This window comes from Rissa tridactyla, chromosome 7 (genome assembly GCF_028500815.1).
Source record: "Rissa tridactyla isolate bRisTri1 chromosome 7, bRisTri1.patW.cur.20221130, whole genome shotgun sequence".
NCBI lineage: Eukaryota > Metazoa > Chordata > Aves > Charadriiformes > Laridae > Rissa > Rissa tridactyla.
The window spans coordinates 11,726,880-11,748,608 of NC_071472.1; the positions used below are offsets into that span (position 1 = coordinate 11,726,880).

At 40.6% G+C, this 21,729-nt stretch overlaps 1 protein-coding gene across 2 annotated transcripts in view; it reads right to left on the reverse strand.

The window, feature by feature from the left end:
- The window catches only part of KALRN (kalirin RhoGEF kinase), a 525,892-nt gene that overhangs the window by 196,557 nt on the left and 307,606 nt on the right, over positions 1 to 21,729 (reverse strand). For both annotated transcript variants that reach the window (XM_054209626.1, XM_054209624.1), the window contains exons 12-13: positions 9,433 to 9,602; positions 3,374 to 3,548 (exon numbers count right to left, since the gene is read on the reverse strand). In XM_054209626.1, the coding sequence (XP_054065601.1) occupies positions 3,374 to 3,548; positions 9,433 to 9,602 (345 nt within the window). The remainder of the gene's footprint in view (positions 1 to 3,373; positions 3,549 to 9,432; positions 9,603 to 21,729) is intronic.

Sequence of the window (21,729 nt, forward strand, 5' to 3'; positions counted from 1 at the left end):
TCTATGGCACAGGTTTTAATACCTGGGGAGAACAGTAAAAGCAGGAAAGTTTCCAAAGAAGAAATTACAGTCAGACACTTTCTAAATAAAACTAAAAGGTGAATCGCTCAATCACCATTTGTATGAAAAATTCCTAATACTTTCAGTTTACATTATTAATTAGAAAGGGGACAGAGAGAGAGAGGGTAGTAGGAAAAGCTAACAGAATCAAAAATGCTTGATGCCAAAACTGGATGGAAAGAGATGCAACTATTCTCTGAGACTGAGCTCTAACATGGAGCGTTCCCTAAAGCTGTTGGAAGCAGTTGGGCTCCCACAGCTGCATCCCTCTGGCTTTAGCTAGAGAGATGCAAGCTTTTCCTCTCATCAGAGTTCCCAGGGAAGGGTCCTCATCCTAAGGGACTCCCTGGAGAACAAGAACCAAGGGTGAAACCACAGACCTGAGGGGCAAAAATGGGAATCTCAATGCTTGACAAGCCAGAAGCAGCAAAGAGGACAAAGGTGTTCAAGTCTGCGAGGTGGAGGGCTCACTTTTTGGAGACAGTTTGTGTGACTGCAGGAAGGAGAGAACGTGGTGGCAGCAGGTAAAGGGGTTTCATTAGGGCCGTGTTCAACATGGCACTGCTCTTTGGACAGATGGAAGGGGGCTTATCTAGGCTAGAAAAGGAGAAATTCATTTGACAATCACACTGGTACACATTATTTCGTTATTCTTAATCTATGCAGGATCTAGGCTATTATGGAAAATTAAAACCTAAATACATTTCCAGTCATAGCTCAAGCTTCTTTAGTAAAAAAAAATACTGAATTTCCTGTTTTAAATTTCATCATCTTCTTCCCTTAAAAGCTTGGAATACTCAACAATTAGAAATACTACATGTTTTTTAATTATGGTGATGAAAAAATCTTTTTGCTTCTCAACAATGGCATGAGATAATTTTGTTAATTTTGATAACAGTTTCCTAGTGACTTGGAATCTTTATTATATGGCTGAGGCAACTGACTGCAATCTACTTTCTAAGGATCATTATTGTGTCAATTTGAGCCAATTCAGCTGTTGTTTGAAATGCATAGCATACGCGTGTCATTTAATATTTTATTTCAAATTGCCTTTCTTTTTATTATCTATCAAACTGTTTTTCTTGTTTAAGCACTAAATGTACTTATAAAATTTAAGATACTGACCTAGATATATTTTTCATTGTGTGTTCAGTTATAAATTAAATGTCATAATTATTCTAAAATAAAAACTATTTTTCAGAAAGAGGGAGCTTTCTAAATAAAATCATCTGCCCATAGACTCCCTATGAAACACATTCTCAGATTTCCTTGTAATATAAATTTTGCCAAGGGAATTCAGATGTTCGTATGATAAAAAATAGCAAATGTACAGTGACAACTAAGTGGTGATTTTCTTTAAAATCCTTTCTAGCTAATCTGATTTTAGAAGACTCTGAAGCACATTTCCAGTTTTAAATATATTAACTTATCACAGCCACTCCAAATGTGTCTGTGAATACACAGACGTAGGATTCCTGCAGAAACAAAACAGAGGGATCCACATAGTATTCGCATTTCTACCCCCACATATGGAGGGGACTAGGGTAAGTCACATCATCTCATGGATGCCTCGCTTGCCCCATCAGTAAAGCAATCCATGGTGCTAATGGCCTTTGAGATCTTTGACTGAAAGACTACGTACAAAGAAAAAGAATTTGAAAACAGTGGTTTATTTTTTTGAATTTTTTTTTTAGATCTTTACCTAAATCAGCATAATTTGCAGGTTCAGACCTAAAATTTGCAGGGAAACAGGCTGAGATCTTAATGAATGACTCCCATGGGTTCACCGCATACTGCCGACAGACACATTTGTGTGTTACAGAAACACATACTGTTTTTCATTTTTTTTGCTTCGTTTTTGAAAACACAGGTGCCACTTATAGGTATGTACAAGTATATGCATTAACACCCCATTTATATCTTTTAGATTAAGTCTAAATTATTCAACATTTGCCACACCATCGTATCAAAACATCTTGTATTTAAATATAGGAGATCCTACAGTTACTGCAGACTCCTGAATTTTGAATGTAGCATTCTTAAGGCAAAGTATGTTATCTGACGCGAAATACATATGTTTATACTTATACACACATACTCACAAAGAAAACTGTCTCTCAATATCAAGGAGGCTGTCTATAACTGGTAAGTAAAATGAAACTACCCTAATTTACATCAATACCAAGCACCGTGGAACAGACTTCAGTACGATACCTAACTATGCAGTCACAACAGCAAAGCTCAGATATTCCTCACTGATTTCTATCTCTGGCATCCAATTACAGATCGAGACACCTAAAACCTTCTATTTCCAGCCTTTTATTCCACTATAATTCATCATCCCATGTCTTAAAATAAACACTTACAAAGCATAACACAGCATTCTAAGGCTCCCATTAACTACTAGTACCTACCATGAGATTACCTGCAGATTTACAAACAATACCTTCAGGAATATATCATCATAAAACACTTAAAGGTGCTTCACAAACTGAACAAGCACTAGTGGGATACATTCAGAGGAACACACCCTAGAAGGGACATAAGTGCTGACACATGACTTTCATGGATTTTGTGTACAAGTTAACTTATATGTTGTTCCTTTTGCATCATTTCCTATCAGCAAGTAATTAATGAGATTGAGGTATTTTTGGATAGAGAAACTTTGAAGAGACTCCAGCCAATCATTAATGTTTTGATGAGTTTTCCATCCAGTGCTTTTGATTTCAAAACAGAAGTACAAAAAACAAAACTGAAAGACCTTTTTTGCATAAGAACATAAAAAAATATATTTTAACTTCCCCGCACCCTTTTTTTTTTTTTCTTTTTAAAAAAATCCAATGCGATGCTTAAAAAGCCCATCTTTTAAATACCCTTTCCTTTCATGCATAACAAGTTTTTTTCCCTCGGTGGTTTAAAGCCAAGCACATATCTGTTTGCATGCATCTATGTTTGTATCTGAAGAGACAAACCTCACTAATAAGCAACAGAGAACTTCCAAATCCCTGAATGACTAGCGTCAATAAAGAGTTATAACACGGGCATCTTATAAAGCTCCCCTGCAAAGCAGGCAGATCCTCAGCACAGTCAGTTTAGCAGCCACGAATCTATTTCAGTGCATTCTAGCAGTATATCCTAAAGCATATTTTTAGCTTCAACGTGCCGAATTTAAAACCTGGTTATAACTCTCTCTCCTGCTCACTGGACGGCTGAGCACAACCAAACAGCTCCAGGTGTATCCTAACCGAGTATGTTTACATACACTCCCTCTCCCACAGCTCTACCTTTCTCAGGTCACGCAGCCAGCTCTTACCTCAATGGTGTACTGTTCAAAAATCCGGAGCTGAAGGAAAATGTCTAGCTTAATCTTCCTCTCATGGAAGAGCTCTTCCATCTGTACCTGGGCCTCGTCGAGCTGCTGAAGGACAGATTCAATGTGGCTGATGGAACTATTGTGTGGAGTCTTATTGTTGGAAACGGCGGAGTCCCTGTAGCAAGGCAGAGAGCATGGTTAAAGTTGAGCTTTAAGGCAGGCAAAAGAGCAAGAACTACACGTTTGTGATTCTGTGTGCTGCTGAGACGCAAACCCAAGCACAAAGGGCTGAGGGAAGGTGTATGCAACACTCATCTATTCTACTCACTGAAATCCTGCAAAAATCCACAAAGTTTGAGCAAGGGGATCATCCTTTCTTGTGTCGTGACACTGCGGCCTTACACACTTGGCAGGGAGGAGAATGACACATCATTCTCCATGGCTCTCTTGAGGATACTGGCTGGCAATCCCCTTTAATCCTACAGAGTGACCTACTCCAGCTGACACTTACACCAAGCTCAGAGGTGCTATTTAGCCCCCTGGACCTTTACAAGTTAATTTTGTGCATTTGCTTTATTACTTACAGACTAATTGAATCAGAATTGCCAGCATTTTAGACCAAGGGGTAGGGATGCCTTGATTTCCTCTGGATTATGTAGTACACCAATAGAATACAGTGCAAAAAACTCCACTGATGGAAAACACTTTTCAAACACTGTAAGATGGACTCTGACTTGTCTTTTCACTAGGGTAAGTGAAACGAGACGTGCCTCTGACAGGTCAGATACTGGTGCATCTACACCTTTCATAGCAAAAGGGGGCTAGGACCAAGGGGCAGCCCACTGTACCCGAAGAAGTCTTAGCATGGACACTGGATGGTCCTGACAGTTTCTCTTCTATTTATGCTCTGAGATATCTATTAACAGGCTCACCTACAGTCTGTTACGTCTTCAGTATTTTTTTTTTCAGTGAGTGCTTTATGGATAAAGAGCCTTTGCAGACATAAGAGCTGAAATTTATCCTCGAGTGTGGCACAAAACATCCCCCAGTTTTAACAAGAATCAGAAAGGAAATTCTGAAGCCATAATTTAATCTTGGCTTTGGTACTTCAGCTACACCAAGGTTTAGATGCAACCGTTTTCTCTGTCCATCTTGCTCAAAGGCATGTGATAGCAGCTGCATTATCTGGCATACTTAAACCAAGCCAGCTGAAAACCCTATCAAATACACTGTTGGAAAGACCTGTGTACTGGCAGGATAATATGATGGAGTGGGTAAGCCAGCAGGTTTTACCATCAGTATTTCCTGTCAATCACCAGTTCTGCCTTGGAGAAGATGGGAGGGACAACTACAAATCCAACAGCATATACTGGGCTATTTGTGCACCAATGAACTCCCTCATGTGCAGCAAACTGGCTCACAATACTGCAAGATAAACAAAACGTCAGGTAATGCTGCCAGGTCACTGCATTGTCCCACAAGGACCAAACACACCTGGGAGCCATTCTTCTGGCCAGCTAGCCTGTGCTGCTGAGTAGAGGTGCCCATGGAGTCTCCCCACCGGAAAAGAGTGTGAGGGTGTTCACGATTTTTAGGTTTTTATTGTTTTAATTTTCCTTTTCTGGGTTGAGTTTTCCCTCTATAAACACCTAGCAAAGCAGTTGTAATTTTCTACAGAACTTGACTGAAATGTTCACACTTTGCTTTTTGCAAATTATCATCACGTCAGATGATAGGGGTCAGATCAAAACAACTTACAACTCAACTGTCAGTGAGCATAATTGAGAAAAAAAAAAGTACAACCTTTTACAGATGCCTTAAACTGAAACTAGGTGCTGACACACAGAGTCATTTTAGGTAAGTTTAAAACACACCTTTGAGGTTCTAAGGCAACAAAACACACGTGTTATTCTGTTTTCATTATGTGTCTTGAAGGAACAGAAAAAGCATTTGCCTGAATATCTGAAGCCTAAGAATAAAATTAAAAATACAGAATACTATTAACTGCATAGTAGTTTTCTCTTTGGATATATTTCACTTCTTTTTCCTCAAATACGTTATGTTTGATACACTGAACTTCAGATGCTCCAGCATCATTCCGCAGAAAGTACTACCAATTTATAAGGGAATATCGCACCAATATTACTCTCTCCAGGTGATAGCGTTTCTGCCCCACTCTGTCATCTTGTGTTTTCACCTTCTTGGTGACCACAAGGTCTCCCTCTGCCTCCACATTCGAGCTGTACAGAGGATGAATGAAGACAACAAGGTGAGATTCTGAAACTACAGCTTAATCTGAGCCCACATCCAATCAAGTTCTGTTTCCTTCAGTCAGCACCTGTCGTCTACAAAAGGACATGAAATATGTCTTCATTCAAATGCAGGATTATTACTATTCATATATTATCTAAATGATTCAATGAATTATTCAAGACTGGTGTTGAATAATCTCTCACAGGATCTAAAGGCGCACTTGGTTTTAGAAATTCTTTTCCATTAAACATTTCACTCTTCCAATCAAGCCACACTTGCATTTCAGTGGCTGATGCAATACAAAAAATTAAATGTTATAATCTGGTACTTTTTCACAGTCTCCTCGGAAAAGGCCTTGACAATCCCTCTGTAGTCTGGTTGGAGAAAGATCTCCTTCCAGAAAAAGAAATTTTTGAGACTGGATGCTTCCACCACAAGATTTCTTGCTCAGTCTGGCAATGAGAAATTCTGGGAAAGAATTCAGAAAAGATCCTTAGTATTCTCTGAAAGGTTATGCATTAGAGTTATAAAATGCAGGGAAAATATTGAAAAAAAAAAATTAGATAAACTTTGGGGAACATAAAACTGGGCTTAGTGCATTGCTGTTGAGTTTGTTCAGAACGAACGCTGTGCTCCTGAAACCGCTTCCAGTGCCTTAACTGGGAGAGACCTTAGTGAAACGTACCCATCATCAAAAGCTCATATGCTGAACTACTGTAAAGAAAGCAAGCAAGATCCATAACTCTTCACTGTCTTTCTTTTGCCCCTAACATTCCTGTTCTTTCACATCTCCCTGGAGCAAGTCATTGTTTTGCCTTTAACAGATGTGCAGAAATATTGTGCCCGGCAGCACTCCTGGAAACGCAGTTCAAAAGATTTGCTTCGTGTTGATTGCTGAGAACGATGATCACCTCACTAAAATATTGATAAGGAAGAGTGAAAAAAGCGTTTCCAATGCTAACCATGTACAGTGTTGCCAGCCAGGCCTGTTTTATTCCTGACAGGTATGGTCTCCTGATGCAGTCACTGAAGCCCCTGAAGACCTTCTGTGAAGTGCAGTCCCAGGCATCATATTTAACTAGTGCAGGCAGCTGAGCTTTTCCTAAGCAATCTGGAGGAGACAGAGCGCTATTACACAAATCATCTTCTCTAAAGCAATATCTGTTCTCTCAGAGGTAAGGACAAGAAATGTAAAATTTTTCAAAGCCCCATTAATTATATTGGTTTTAAGCTGTGCTATGACATGCTTGATAAGAGCAGTGTATTTTATTCTCTTCATTGTTGTAGTGTTTGCAATCTTCAGCTATTCTTCACGGCAGGTACAAGGTGATCCACACTGTGAAATGCAATGCTTTGTTTAAGGAAGATTGCAGCAATTCTAATTTTTCCTCCTTTCCTTTATCTGTGTGTTCTTTACTTTTGCCAGCAGCCCCAAAAGCTGTCAGAGTGGGCACACACAGAAGTGGTTTCATGGTTTTTTTACACAGTTCTGCTTCACTTTTTGAAAGAGTCCAGGATCACATTACAGGCTTTGCAGTTCGTCAGAGTGCTCAAAACCAACACTTGAATCAGAGATCGTCTTGACAGGTCAGCTCTGCAAATCTTTGCGTGCATTCAGGGCTTCTGTCCTTCAGACAACTGTTCTCTGTGTTTGGTCTTAACTTTATCAAAAGCAGGGGATCACTTTGCACAAATATGTTCACCCTGTTCCACCTTGCTCACTGCCCAGAACACAAGCCAGACCCCCAAAACATTTCTTCGTTAAATACAGCTACCACAAACCCTGTCTTGGCATTTCACAAATGTTTAGGCATGACACCAACTCCAAAAAAAGTCTCAAACCCAAGGCCACCCTTACTTTCCAAAGACTGAAACTAAGAATTGACTAAGTTTACATTAAAGAAAACTTAAGTCCCACATGACATCTCCCAATTCACCTCTTCTCCTGCATGACCTTGCAGCCGCTACACCAGCCTTTCTCCAAAAGCTGCTATTCATACTGATGCTCCACTGACTTCTCAGCTCCAAATATTGCCCTGGCTAATCTCCAACCCCGCATGCAGCTTTTGTACTGACTCAGGTGCAGGCAAAAAGCCTTCAGGCCAATACCTCAGCTTGCATGAGGACTCCTTCAACACAACACTTTCTGCAACCCCACAAATCACCCCACAGTCCACCTGATGGACTTACACAGGGTCCCTTTCAGGCTCTTCTCTGTGGGTGTTCACGCCAAGACGATGTTAGGCCAATAGGTGAGATGAGCAACAAAAAAATCTTTAGTCCAGAATTTCACTGCCATTTGTGTGATTTGATAGAAATGCCCTAAATTTTTCAAAAAGTTTATTTGCATAAAGGGAAATTGCCATGCAGACTGTTGACTGACCCATTATGGCTGGCCATACATACATTCTTATCTAAAACCCCCTTCTTCTGGCAGCTCACTTAGAGCTGCCAGAAACAGCATGTTTCCTTCCTATTTATCTCATCAGCAAAGATGAATGGATGGATGGAGCCTAGCTTCGTCTACTCCTGATCCTTCCTTTCCAACTCTGGTCTCAACAAGCGATACCACAGCTCAGGTCCTTCGCTCTCCCCCTGTTACACAAGCAAGCCACATACAGCAAGACTAGGCATTTACGCAGGCTCACCTGTGTGAAGGAGACTCCACACCCAGGGTGATAGGATAAATATATAGGAAAGCCCAGCACACGGCTGCAGTAGAAGACTCAGGGACTCCAGGAGGGCTCTTAAGGGCAGAGCTCCACCAGGGACCTTCATTATCCACTCTGCTCTAGAGCACCTTAGGCTTTTCTTATCATGGCTCACAATTTCCTGCACTTCTCATGTAAGAACTGAAGGCATCCGATTAGGAAAGCTCAGGGTGGGGAGGATGGCATAACTCTCTGGGACAGCCTCTGGTGAAATGCGTGAGACCTGTCAGGTTTGCATATTATATATGTATACAGAACATACACACTATGTATATGTAGATAAGGGCAATGTGTAACAATAAAAAGATCTAAAGGATAAGCGATGTATTGGTCTTGGTTTTGAGTTCAGTAACATCACTAAAAGGCAAGAAAACTCCACTGCTGTCAACAAAGTTAAAGCCACAGAAAACCACTGTAAATAAGAACAAGTGAGCGGGATCTCAGAACTCCAAGATTTGTGCAGGCTCACTGTACTCTGTGCAAACATTTGTTCTACTACGCTTACAAAGAAAGCAAAAAAAAAACCCCAACTTCTTGAAGGCAGCCTCTTCATGTATTTTAAATCAGGTAAAATGAGCTGGTTTAATCCATAATGCAAGCAGAACTGGCAGTGTAAGACCCTCTTTGACAGCATGAATAAACCCCACACAGACAAAGATAAATAGAAGGGTGCTGCATGCAAAATGAAAGTGAAGATTGTTAGACACATGTATATTTTAAGAGGAATACACTTCTACGACAGGAATAACCATATAAATCACGAGGCCTCAGCTCACAACCATTTCACAATCTTCTATAAATACCAACTGAAAATATTCACCTGAAACGTATTTGTTTCAATTCACTTCACTGTGCCTATAAATAATCTCTCTGTCAAACAGGAACCCATGCTGACCCACAGACTACTCCAATCAGTCCACACAAATCACTCCTTGCAATTTCAATAAAATACTCAGAGAGTTTGAAGAATCATAAACAAGCAAAGAATTAATAAACTCCACCAATTAATCCTAACTTACAGCTCCCTATTTATGCACACCTAAACTGCAGCATACATCAGATTTCTCAACACCTGTCCTCCAGGTGGATGCTTACCTGAGCTGTTGGATTAGATCTTCCCCTTCTTTAATAACATTGAGGGTAGCATCCAAGGTGGCTGTTTGTTGCTGCTGAAACTGCTTGATAAGCTCCTGAACCGCATCCACAGAGTCAGCACAGACATCCTCTAAGAGCTCCTTCTGCAGATCTTCCATCCATGTCCACAGCTGGGAAGGAGGGGAGGGAAATATAAATCAGAGAGGGACTGAGATTTAACCCTTTTGCTTTCTAATTCCAGATCAGTAAGCACTAACTGCGGCTGCACGATTCACATGAAAACTGACCTGAAGTTTCTCAAAACAAAAAGATTCCATTTTAAGCAACAAAATAAAATAAATATAATTTCGGGTATTTTTTTTCCAAATTTAATTTACATTTCAGTTTATTATATGACAATAACTAATTATATTATTCTGATTAACTCTTTACACAAGTAACAAATTACAATACCCTACAGCTGTGATAACCTAACCCTTTCAGGAGCTGTGTGCTATTAATCTCATACGCAGCTGAAGCCTGTTGCAGAACTGAGATCTAAAATCTTTGGTATGCGTGTATGGTACTGACTGTAGCCTAACTGTACCTGCTCAGCTATGCCTTCCCAAGCAGAAGCTTTTGTGGAGGTTTTTGGTTTTGTGGATTTTTTGTTTATTTTCCAAAATGCACTTCAGACTCTGCTTTTTGACTTTTGGAAAATCCAAACATAGGAGACAGCAATATCACCAATCAAACCCATGCAGACCCATTAATTTTAAATAGTCTTGACTACCAATCTCAAAACAACAACAAATCATTTGAGTAAGCGCTTAGATGAGAATTTCCAGCCAGCTGTTCATCAGAGATCTGGACGGTGGCAGGCAAACCCCAGCAGCCTCTCGTGGGCTGTAAAGGCTTAAAGCGAATGGAGGTTTCCCCTTTAAGCTTGCTCTGAAGAGTGAGTGTAAAATTGCAACAACCGAGCTGGCAATCTGCCAGCAAATCCTAATGACTCCACCAGAGAGACGGATTTTCTGTGCCATGCCTGCCCCATTAACCCACATTCTGCTGGTATATTCTGCAAGGTAGCAGAGAAGTACAGGAGCGGGGAACAACACGTTGCTGTGCTGCACTGGGAGATGTCAAAGGAGGCGGTGGTGGCGGCAGCGGGGCTGCGCTTCTGCCTGCTGTCCCAGGGAGCTGCAAAGCAGTTTGTCTCAAAGGGAGCTGGAGGTACACACAAAGCAGACGACAGACGTCGTGTGGGGGTGGCAAAAGAGCCGGTAAAACTGTTTCTGTTGAGAACGAGGCGCACCGGATCCCCATCCTGCAGTATTGCTTCTGAGAGCGCGAATTCTGCATGTCCACGGAAAATGAGAGGAGGAGAGGGATGTCTTAAGCACCAGCTGGCAAGGCTTCTCACCACCAGGGTCCAAACCTAAAGGCCGGTCATCGACTGTTACACTATACGCACACTACTGACTTCAAGGATATCACCCTGATCTAAACCTAAATAACCCAAATCACAAGCTGTGCCAGTACTGCTCATGATAGCAGAAAAGGGAGAGTGCAGCTGCCTGTGCTCTGTCCCCACCTCTGCTACTGCCTCCTTGCATGACAGACTTAGAAAAACAAACTTTAAAACATATGCTTAATTTGAAGGCTTTTCAGTTAGGCTTTCAGAGTCAGCTTTGGATATTTTGGGTAAACGCCTCTGTTTATTCATAAATAGCATAATCATAATGGCCTACCCGACTACTGGCTTAAAATGGAATGTCTTTGCTCAGGTTATTTACATACTTTCACATTCTTGGGAGAAAGGCACGATATAAAAAGGTAACCATTAACAAAAGAAACAAATATAATTAAGTAGTTAGGCTTGTGAAATAAACGAAAGAATGAAACCATATTTAAAGAACCAAACAGAAAGCTTTTTCATTTGAGGCCTGAGGTCCTGGTGCTGAACTCTGCAAAGCCACCGTAAAGGAAAATGCATTGATGCCTTTATATATGAATTACATTCAGAATCTTCCTGGTTTTGATCTGATCCCTGCACCCACTCACACAGTAGGGACAGCTGGACTATAACAGGAAAGGACCAGGTTGTTCGGGAATATTACTTTCTTTGCTTATCAGATCTTCAAGTAATAGAGCACTTTGTAAATATAGAAGAGAAAAATGGCGATGCGTATAAATCATCCTGCTGTTTCGAGCTGGGAAAGCCAGTGGTTTTTAATTTCTTGCTGTTCTTTGTCATATTTCATTTTCTCACTTAAGATAACAAAAAAAAGCTCAGGGAATTTCCTTTAGAAAATGAAAGTGAAATCAAGAACTTGCTTTGCTGTTAGGAATCTGCTGTTTTCTTGAAATTATCACGTAAAACAGGGCAGAGGAGAATGTTTCTAATGTCCCACTGCAATTTCAGAGGAAAACTGTTTTCAAAAGTGTCTCCAGAACCCAACTTTCAGCAGCAGCCAAAAGGATTTAGACATTTGAGATCCTAAGTCACTTTTTGAGAATGTTTCTAAAAACAAAGTAGTTTTGAAAAACTTAAACATTAACTGTACTGTACTCACCTGGAACTGAAATGCTCATTAATTTCAGAGAGCACTCAAATATATTAACTCATATTAGCTTCAGATGTTTCCATTAATGACCTCTGATTGTAAGGATTTGCATAATAAAATCTATCAGAATCTAGGTCATCCTTGACTCAGAGGCCTTTAATCCTTTAGATTCCACCAATCCCTGGGAAATCCTAATACAAAGAATCAGTCAATATTAATAAGATTAGGAAGATCTTTCAGGAACAATTTACAAGTGGAATCTGATTCAAAAACCTCCTAGGTTATGTGCTACTAACTAACAGCACCTGAAATAAATCACTACCAAGCTCCACTCGTGAATGCCACAGCAATGAAAAGATGAACTGCAGGTCACTGCAACACCAGAGTCAGAAGAGCTGTTAATCATAAAATAGAAATCATATGTCCAATTCCAATGCACCTATTCAACTGATTAAAAAAACCCTGAATACTAAAACCCCAAATTAACAGACACCGTGTGCATTTCCTAATTCATGCTGTGACCTACTCCTAAAGAGCTACCTAGCTTAGACTCAGTGAACCATTTCCATTTGTCATGGAAATCTGACATATTACACAGGACAACTTTTACCTCATATTTGTAGAAACTGACTTTCTTCTTTTATTCCTAGCATGAGCAAAATTTGTGAGCACCTATCCCATTCACATAAAGACACCAAACTACTGCTAATGTATCACCTGATCCTGTACAGGGGGCGTATATAGATGCATGCAGACATTTCAAATACTAACACAGTATTTCCACACCCAGCTGTGGTGACTTTTACTAAGCTTGCCAGCGATGCACATGTCCAGAAAACGAGATAGTCTCTGCAGTGTGTTACTTAACATGTACTAAACCAAAGCTACAGAATCCTGGAAAACAATAAAGAAATAATAACAGAAAAATAATTTTTGTGCTTCCTTCAAATTGATCTGCTTTGGTATGATTAATAGGACATAGAAATACTAATGGTATTAATGGTAAAACCCAAATGCAAACTACATCTAAAAATGTTATAGTTGTCAGCTACACAGAAGTCTAAGCAAAACCTAGCCCTAAACCATCCATGCTGAAGGTCCACAGAGGCTCCAGAATGGAGGCTTTGTTTATCAAGGTAACCATGGCTTTAAACAAGAGAAACAAATCTCTTCTGATCATTAGACCAGGGGAAAAGAAGAATGACACCACCACCACCCCCCTTCTTTTGGGGGGGCATCTGGCACCTCTCATGCATTGTAACAACTTCTGTGTCTTTCTTGGATATAAAACACAGGCAGTTTCCCCTTCATCCAAGAGACAATACAGCTCTTTATTCCCAGCTATTTCATCTGATGCAATACCCTTCTTTTTACTCAAGCACTTAATGAGACCACTTACTGGAGGTCTGAAGGACATCTGTGCCTGTTACCTAGAAATTAATGCTTCTGATTTAGAGCAAGGGACCACTTTAAACAAAATCTAAAACCTAAGGAGATTGCTAAGAAAATCTTGCCTGCATGTTCAGAATAACTATTAAACACCCAGTGCTTATACACTGCTATTTGCAAATGCCAGAGATGAGTTTTAATCCCCTCAAAACCAGTTTAAAAACACTGAGTAATGAGACCAGAGAAAAGCAAAGAACCAGTCAGTTCAATCCATGAGAATTAGCGTTGCACAACATTTTTGCTAGTCAAAACAAAGATATTAATGGAAACAAGCAACTTTCCAGGGTATTTGTTCTACCCCTTTAACTATGGCAGAGAAACGTCATGTTTTGTAGACCTGTCCCCAAAAGGATCTTCAAGCCAACTCTGTAATGTGAACATCCATCACGGCAATGAAGGCTACAGCAGAATGCATTGAAATATGGGGACCCTCTTTTCCCACCTGATTTGCACTGCTTCCACGCCATGAATTGTAGCGTAAGTGGGCAGAGAACTAAGCGCAGGTTGAGAAAAAGAACCAAACACAAACAGAATTGCTCCAGAGAGGGATGTCCATCAACCCGATTTTCCTCTGTTACCATGCTAGGCTTATACAAACCTGTTCTGAGCCATAACATCTAGCTTTTTCATAATATTCAGAAGGGAGTCACACAGACCCCAAGTTCAGGTTAAGTTATGGCAGGTCTTCAGCCTGTGCTTATGTTTAAGCACTTGTTAAGTGCTGTTGTGAATCTGGCTTCACTGCGCAGCCTTTAGGAAATTGCCTTTTCTGCCTTGATTTCCCTGCACCAACATGGTGGAGACAAGAAGACTTTTAAGCACAATTACCTTCATCAGCTAGTGTTACACTCAGAATTCACACTTAGAATGCATCCAGTACTGTTTCGGTTGAAAGAACTGACGGTTGTTATAAATAGCATATTTCAACAACATTTTCCAAAGTCACGTTCAAGGTCTCATGGAAACATCAATGGAAACATAGAAAACAATGTATGTAATGATGAGCTGTAATGTGACCATATGCCACCAGCGAAGTGTCATGCAGTGACAGCGTACCTAATAAAATGTGACAAGATGGGATACGACCAGACACTACATATGAAATGCCACGATATGCGACTTCCACAGTAAGATACAGGTGATGAGACACCCTGCTGCAAGAAGTAATGTTGTCAGATTCCACCAAACTGGTTGGGAAGGAACGATGAGTGGAAAGAAAGGGAACATTCTGTGAAAAAAACCCCATCTGATCTCTTCCTAACCTCTTTCTTGCTTTTTCCTTTTTCTTCGCCAATTTCTTGACATTCATCCTTGGTTGGGCTGCATCTGGTGCTTCTGTACGCTGTTGCTTTTTAATTAGTAACCTTGCCTATGGCAAAAGGATTTGCAATGCCTAAACATCTGATGCTTTTTCCAAGTCCTGCATGGACCAGATTGATATAGCACAAAATAATCTCCTCTCAAGGGAAACATGATTTGGGTAGCTGTGCTGACATCAGGGAGTGTGTAAATCCCCAGCCCAAGGTCATGTAAATTTAATTCAGGGACTATTCACTCTAGGAGGGAAAGTTGGCTTCTAACTGAAGAATCAGATGTACGTGTTCTGTGCTTCTTCTGCTACCATAATGAATTGCAAAAACATGTTTCTCTTCTGGTATAATTTTAATATAAGATACTTGTAGTTATGAATCTGGATGTAATTAACTGCCGTAATTGTACTAAGCAAATCAAATTCTGCGCTTGATCATACTGATAATAAGCTTGGAGAAGTTCTTCCTACATCAAAAGATTTACTCAGATTTACACCAGTGCAATACAGTACAATTTGGTGCAGGAAGAGCTTTCCATATCTGTAAACTATACACTAAAATTCAGTAATTTACTTAAATAAATGCAGGTACCATTAAATTTTCCTCTAAATTGTTCACTGATTCTAAACATTTCATTATTTCTCAAACAGGAGTTGCAGTACCCCTTCCTCCTATACTTTTTCCAATGACTTGCCATATTGCTTGCAGTCTCACCCTGATCTCCTGCTTTGAGCCTTTTGTGCAACTTTGTGCACTACGCCCCAGGAATCTCAGAAATAAATCACTTGTGGCAATTCTGAATTATTCTGAAACTTGCTAAGTGAGACCTTCCTCTAAGGAGTCTTATTAGGTCTTTTTAGATCCTTCAACTTGAACCGCTACGCTGACACTAACTGTTTAAAACTAGTTGTGTAGGCTCCATTGTGTACATGTACTTAAGGCGCAACAGAATGCGTCTTTTGAGTGATGAGTGAATTACAGGAGTATCCCTGTATGCCTTTACTTGGTACACGTGGATTTACTCAGTACGCAAACAGGCACGGCAATGTATCACAGGCACTGGCTGCCCACTCTGTTGCCTTTGTACACAGCAGTAAAAGCTGCAAGCCCAAATGCTGGAACTGGGAGAAGCTCATCTTCCTCAGCTTCAGGAAATCAGAAAAATGGGCTGCAATATGACTAACAAAAAGGGTACTTTATGACAGTCGGCACATCCTATTTAAAGGTGCCCATAAAACACCCTTCTTGCTGCAGCATGAACCACTGTTCTTTGGAGAGCAAGGCACAGGGGCTGGAGACCCACCTCCATAACACACAAAACACATGCAAAGGCCTTCAAAAGCCAGTGGCAATATTTGAGTGAAGCCAGGCAGTCAGTAAGAATGCTGGTGAATGGCCTGACAAAGGCAGACAGCAAAGTGTGAACTTAAATGCAGTCTATAGGAGCCCTTTGGCTAGCACATGGCAGAATGATGGAAAGAACTTCTCTTCCTTGCGCCTGCCCTTGCTCTGCTGCAGGTTTGACTTCCTGATATTTGGTTTATGTGGCTGCATTTACAAGCATTTAATTCTTATTACCTTGATTCTGTTTCACAATTTTTTTTCCATCACAGATGGCAGAATTTTATTCACTAGTGGTCTGGCTGTGCTTCAAGAGCGGGATGTGCTGCCAGGATTCCACAGCTCTCTCCATTCCCAGCTTCTTAATCCTTCATGAAAAAAAACTTGCTTCTAGACAACAAATGGACAGGAAAGAGGGGTACCTCGCACCACCCCAGCTGTCCTGGTTCCTTTGGTAGCTTTATAGACAAGATTTAACTCTGCAAAGAAACCACCAATGGGAATGACCGGTGAATGCATTTTGGTCACAGCCACAGCCTATGCTCTGGAATTGGAGAGGGATTTGCTCTTATTTTGCTGCTTCATGGTAATTGATTGCTGATAACCCTGAGTGAACTTTTACATAGCTCACACAAAAATAACACTTGTTAGACCAGCAGAGCCCTGTCTACAGCCCTAATTATCAGAATGGTAACAGTAAGCTGGCAACTTATCTGTCTTCTCCAAGGAATCTGCCATCCAGGCAGAGGACTGCACACTCGTTACCTGTATGTACAGCTCTGGCACTTCACTCTCCCGTGTCCTCTGCTTTCTGCCTGCAAGTCCACCTCTCATGGGAATATCAGAATGTTTAGGAACTAAGCACTTATTTTAAAAAAAATAAATCAGCATTTACTTAATCCCTTATAAAAGCATTTGCTTTTTTCACCCCCTTGACCTGTGATTTCTCTGTTTATAATACTCCCCCCACCAAACCACACTGATTCAGCTCCCAGCAAAAACAACGTTCATACTTTTGAGATCCATAAACGTAAGGTTTGATGTTTCACAGTCCTTCAGTGAAAGGAGGGGCAGGTATTTTCAAAGTCTGATTCTGTATGCTGCTTTGTATGTATCTCAGCTGTTAATTTTATCATATTGAAGGAACAAAATTTATAGCTTTTGAACAAGGCATGTGGTGCTTCATTCTAACCCTGAAAAGTGCTGGGATGTGAAATGGACAGTCAGCGAATATTTTATGTGCAGCAAGATAGTCTGAGTCATTTTGGTGTTTTATGGTTTCATTGTTTTTTAAATCTGACCATAATATGAGAAAAGGAATAAAGGCACTGCCCAGAACAGGACTAGCGTGTAAGACAAATACTTTGTGGCAGACATGTTCAGAGAACAAGACCTTTTCAGGACTTCTAGAAGTTGCCAGCAAGTGGAATTGCTAAACTGATTATCCCCTTCGTCACAACTCTCAATAATCTAATAGTGATTGCTCTGAAATGTCAATATTAACAGTTAAAGTCAAACAACAAATTATTAAGTTCAGTAACATTAACTTTGAATCCTGGGTCAATTTACAGTGAATGACAGGATTATACAATATATCGCAGAACCACTGTCATGTTTGCTCCATGATTAACTTTGATACACACTGTCTACTTTTCTGACGAGAGTCAACAGCAGCCGACCTTAGCCCCATCACCTTTCTGCTCCCTGCTTCCCAGCAACTTGCGAGGGCCAAGCCCTGTCAAAATCAGTGACCTGCACTGAAATAATCTCCTAATCACAATATTCAACCGAAGCAGAGAGAATTTAATTTCACAGGTCTTGGTTATCAAGTAAAATTAAGTTAGCAGTGCCTGCAATAAAACACTGTTACTGTTCCTAACTGACAGGGTAAACCCACTCCCATTACTCACTTGAGTAACCCCACTGATATCTATGGGGTGACCAAGGTGACCGGCTGATCACAAATAATTTAGGCCTATGTAGGAAGTTGCCTGACACTTAATGGTCGAGGACTTTGCTCTCGGTTTCTCATGGCCTTATCGGACAAGCTGTTCAGAGTGAAACTTTCCATACCAGGTATCTGCCAAAGGCTGAACTTGATGAATTTTGAAGTAAAAGGTCCACAATGAGAGGAAGGGGAAAAAGGAGTTACTTCGCCTGTGTTAGAAAAGGAATCTTATTTCTGCTTACATGAGATGCTCCAGACCCTCCATGCTTTTAAGCAAGGGTTTGAAATTTTGCAGGGTTTAGCCTTGATGTCAAGAATATACATTATGTCATCCCTGTGAAAATTTGCCCAAATTTGGTTACTCAGAAGACTTCTGCCAAGTTCCAGTTTGCACATATTCAGTAAGGACATGTTAAGAGTTTGGCAGTTCATTTTTCTCAACATTAAATATTTCCTAAGCATACTCATCCCCGCGTTCTGTGGGCCAGGTGGACCTGTCAGGCTCCACATGGAATTGCAAGAACTGAGCAACTCGTTCTATTGCTCTTCTGACCTACCAAGGGTCAAGAAAGCACAGGGCACATGGCCTGAAACCACACTACTGCCTCTCCTGCTTTTTGCGGCTGTCTTGCTGGACACAATGCAACATAAAAGCGGTAATATGAAACACACTGAGAAATGAGAAACCTAGAGCTGGTAAAACATGCTTTTCATGCCCCAAAGAGCTATGAAGCAACTGCAGAACTGCTTTGTAGTTCAGGTAAGACCCATTTACTGTAAATGGATCTAAATTCAGTGAAGTTCACTGAATCACATCACATCTGGAACCTCTTCCTCAAGAGGCTCAAAAACTACTCTCTTTTAAACAAAATGAAATGACAGCCAAGAATCCTGTATCATCCTTTGATCCTTGCAGCTGAGAGCTCACAGAAAAACACCAACTATCATGAAATTTGTGATAAAACTGCAAGACCTGACAATCCTGCCAATAAGTGATTCAGATCTGAAGTAAGAACCTGAATTCAATCACACTTAATCCTGAGAAAAATGATTCGGGTACAAGTCCGTTGAATGCATTTATCCCACTGATAACAATTTATAACTTTACCCTGCCGTATCCTACCAGAGAATTAGATTTGATTCCCAAGATACCAGGTTTCTGCTCACACCATCAAGAATGTCTTGGCCTAAAAGGGTAGGAAATATTGATGATAAAGTAAGAGAGCATTATGAATACTGTAGGACAGTGGGACACACAACATCTCTCTTATAGGCATGGGAACAGGACAACTACCTTACTCATGAGTTATGACACTAACAATCATTTAGGTGACTGCTCTAAATTTATGCCTCTAAAATCTTTTTACCATATCAGAAAGTCATCATTTCAGCCTATTGCATGTATTGTTAAGAAAAGCCATTTAAAGAAATTTCAAAATTATTGTTATGCTTAATTGACAGTCTTTTTCATATTCCTTCAACTGTATAAGTCAGCGTTCAGCAGAAAGAATCCTCTTATTATGCTTTCACGTGAAATGAGCAGTGATTCAAGTCTACTGTAGTATAAAAAAGCCACTCTTAACTTTCATTGCTCATGGGATATCTGGACTTAAGTGACTCCTTAATTCAACACTATATATTGTCCTGAAGAAATTCTGGCAAGGGAGATGACAAAAGGAAACATTTCTTTGACAAGATCACTTTTTAAAAATGGGAGCTGTTAAAAGCTTCTCAGGTGCTGGGAATCTGAGTAGTCACACGTGGAGATGAAGAGGTACGCAGAGTGCAGGTGAAGCAGTGGGAAGTTCACAGTCAATGTACTCATCCATGCCTGGGAATTATCACATCAGAAATGCAGTCCATCTCTGCTAGAAAGACTGTCAGAAGCTACAAGTTCATTGCAGGAAGGTATTCAGAATATTTCCAGAAAAACCATGTCAGTAAGACCGATTCCTTCTATTTAATTCTCCCTTTCACCAGTTCTGTCTCTGTAGATTAATATATCAAGAATAATGAGAATTTGGAAAACTTGGATGAAAAATACATCTCACCCATAGTTTCCTGCCTTCTTGCCAAGAAAACATGAAGGGAACTGTTTATTCATTTCCAAGGACATAAGAGAAACAGTTGTTAATAGTTTAAGAAACAGTTTTAAGAACTACAAAGGATGAAATGAATAATGATGCTTATTACTCAGTAACTAATAATGCCTTCCAGGATAATGCAAAATATGTCAGGTATCAAACACATTAACATGCCAGGCAAACTGCTTTCTCCTCGCCCCAAAACACTGCCAGGTGATGAGTTTGGATGGGCATAGTACAGGCCAGCACAGCATGACCGGTAGGAGGGGCAAGGTTAATCAGGGAGGCATGTTTCGGCACTGTAACTGGAACATCTCCTGCTAAAACAGCAGCAATGGATCTCAGATCTCCCTGTATTTAACTGCTGCAGCAAAAGAATTTTTTGCCTTGACATCTGCTATAATTTACATCTGACTCCAAACTCCTCAACTCAACTAAAACTGCTACCGACTCAAAGGGAATTTTGCTGACTTTAATCCTGACTTTAAAATTGGAATCTAAGGTTATCGTTGTTGTTTGGGGCTGAAATCCCAGCAAATAGACTGAATGTATTTTTAAGTAGTTTCATAAAATGGTGCAGATCTGACCTGGACAAGTGGGCAAGTGGCTAGAGCAAGAAACTGCATTCGGTTTACCCCAGCTCTGTAGGACGGGAGGTCTCACCGGGGCTGGGCGCATTTCCTAGTCCGAGCCCAGGGAGGAACCAACTGAGAGCAGTTGGTATGAAACAGAGAAAGGACATAATACTATCATACACATGGCGACAAAGGAAGGACATCTGTGTTTCTTCATTTTTGAGGAATCCGCCTATCTGTTTTATATTCATATTGCAGAGTGACAATTACATTGGTTAACTCGTCATTTTACAATATACGTGACGGGCCAAGCAAGGCAAAGCAATGAGTCATTTCTACTTGAGCCAATCTATTTATAGCATTAAAAGGCAAATACAGATCCAAACATGTGCTAAGGCTCTCCTGCTGTAATGCATTGCCCTTTGCACCAGTTCCCCCCTGGCAGTCTTTGGCTACTTCACTGTGTCTGCGGGGATCCCCACAGCTGGCAGACAAATACTATAACCACAGCGATTTCCTCACTTATTATTTTTGGCAAAAAAATGAGGTATTGGGCTGTGTGACTCCCACCAGTGCAGAACCGTGTCACTGAAGGAGTCAGGTAGTGGCACACAATGAAACTTGGTGAACCTGCAGAAAATGAGAGCGTTTAGCCCCTACAGAAGTGAATTAGCAGAGGGGTAAGTGAAAAATTCCTTTCTTTTGCAGAGCTACTGTTCATCCTCCAACATTGGGGAACTGCTGAAGACTGCAATAACTTTAGCAGCCTCTTTGCACCCAACCCAACGTCTGCTGTCATTCATTCTGATGAATGTGGATTCCTGGGTCCACCCGGACTTTGCCAATGTCCCAGCTTTATGCTACAGCTCCCTTGACTGTCCCTCTGGAGAGAGAGGCACCCGGAGTCTGTACATTCTGGATCTCCCTAAAACTGATAGCAAGTACTTACTGAGCTTTCCAAAAAGCATTAATCTGTCCCGTGGCTAAACGTCAATGAGGCAGAGATTCAGGGTTTATTTGCAGTATCTGGTAAACAGCATTTTG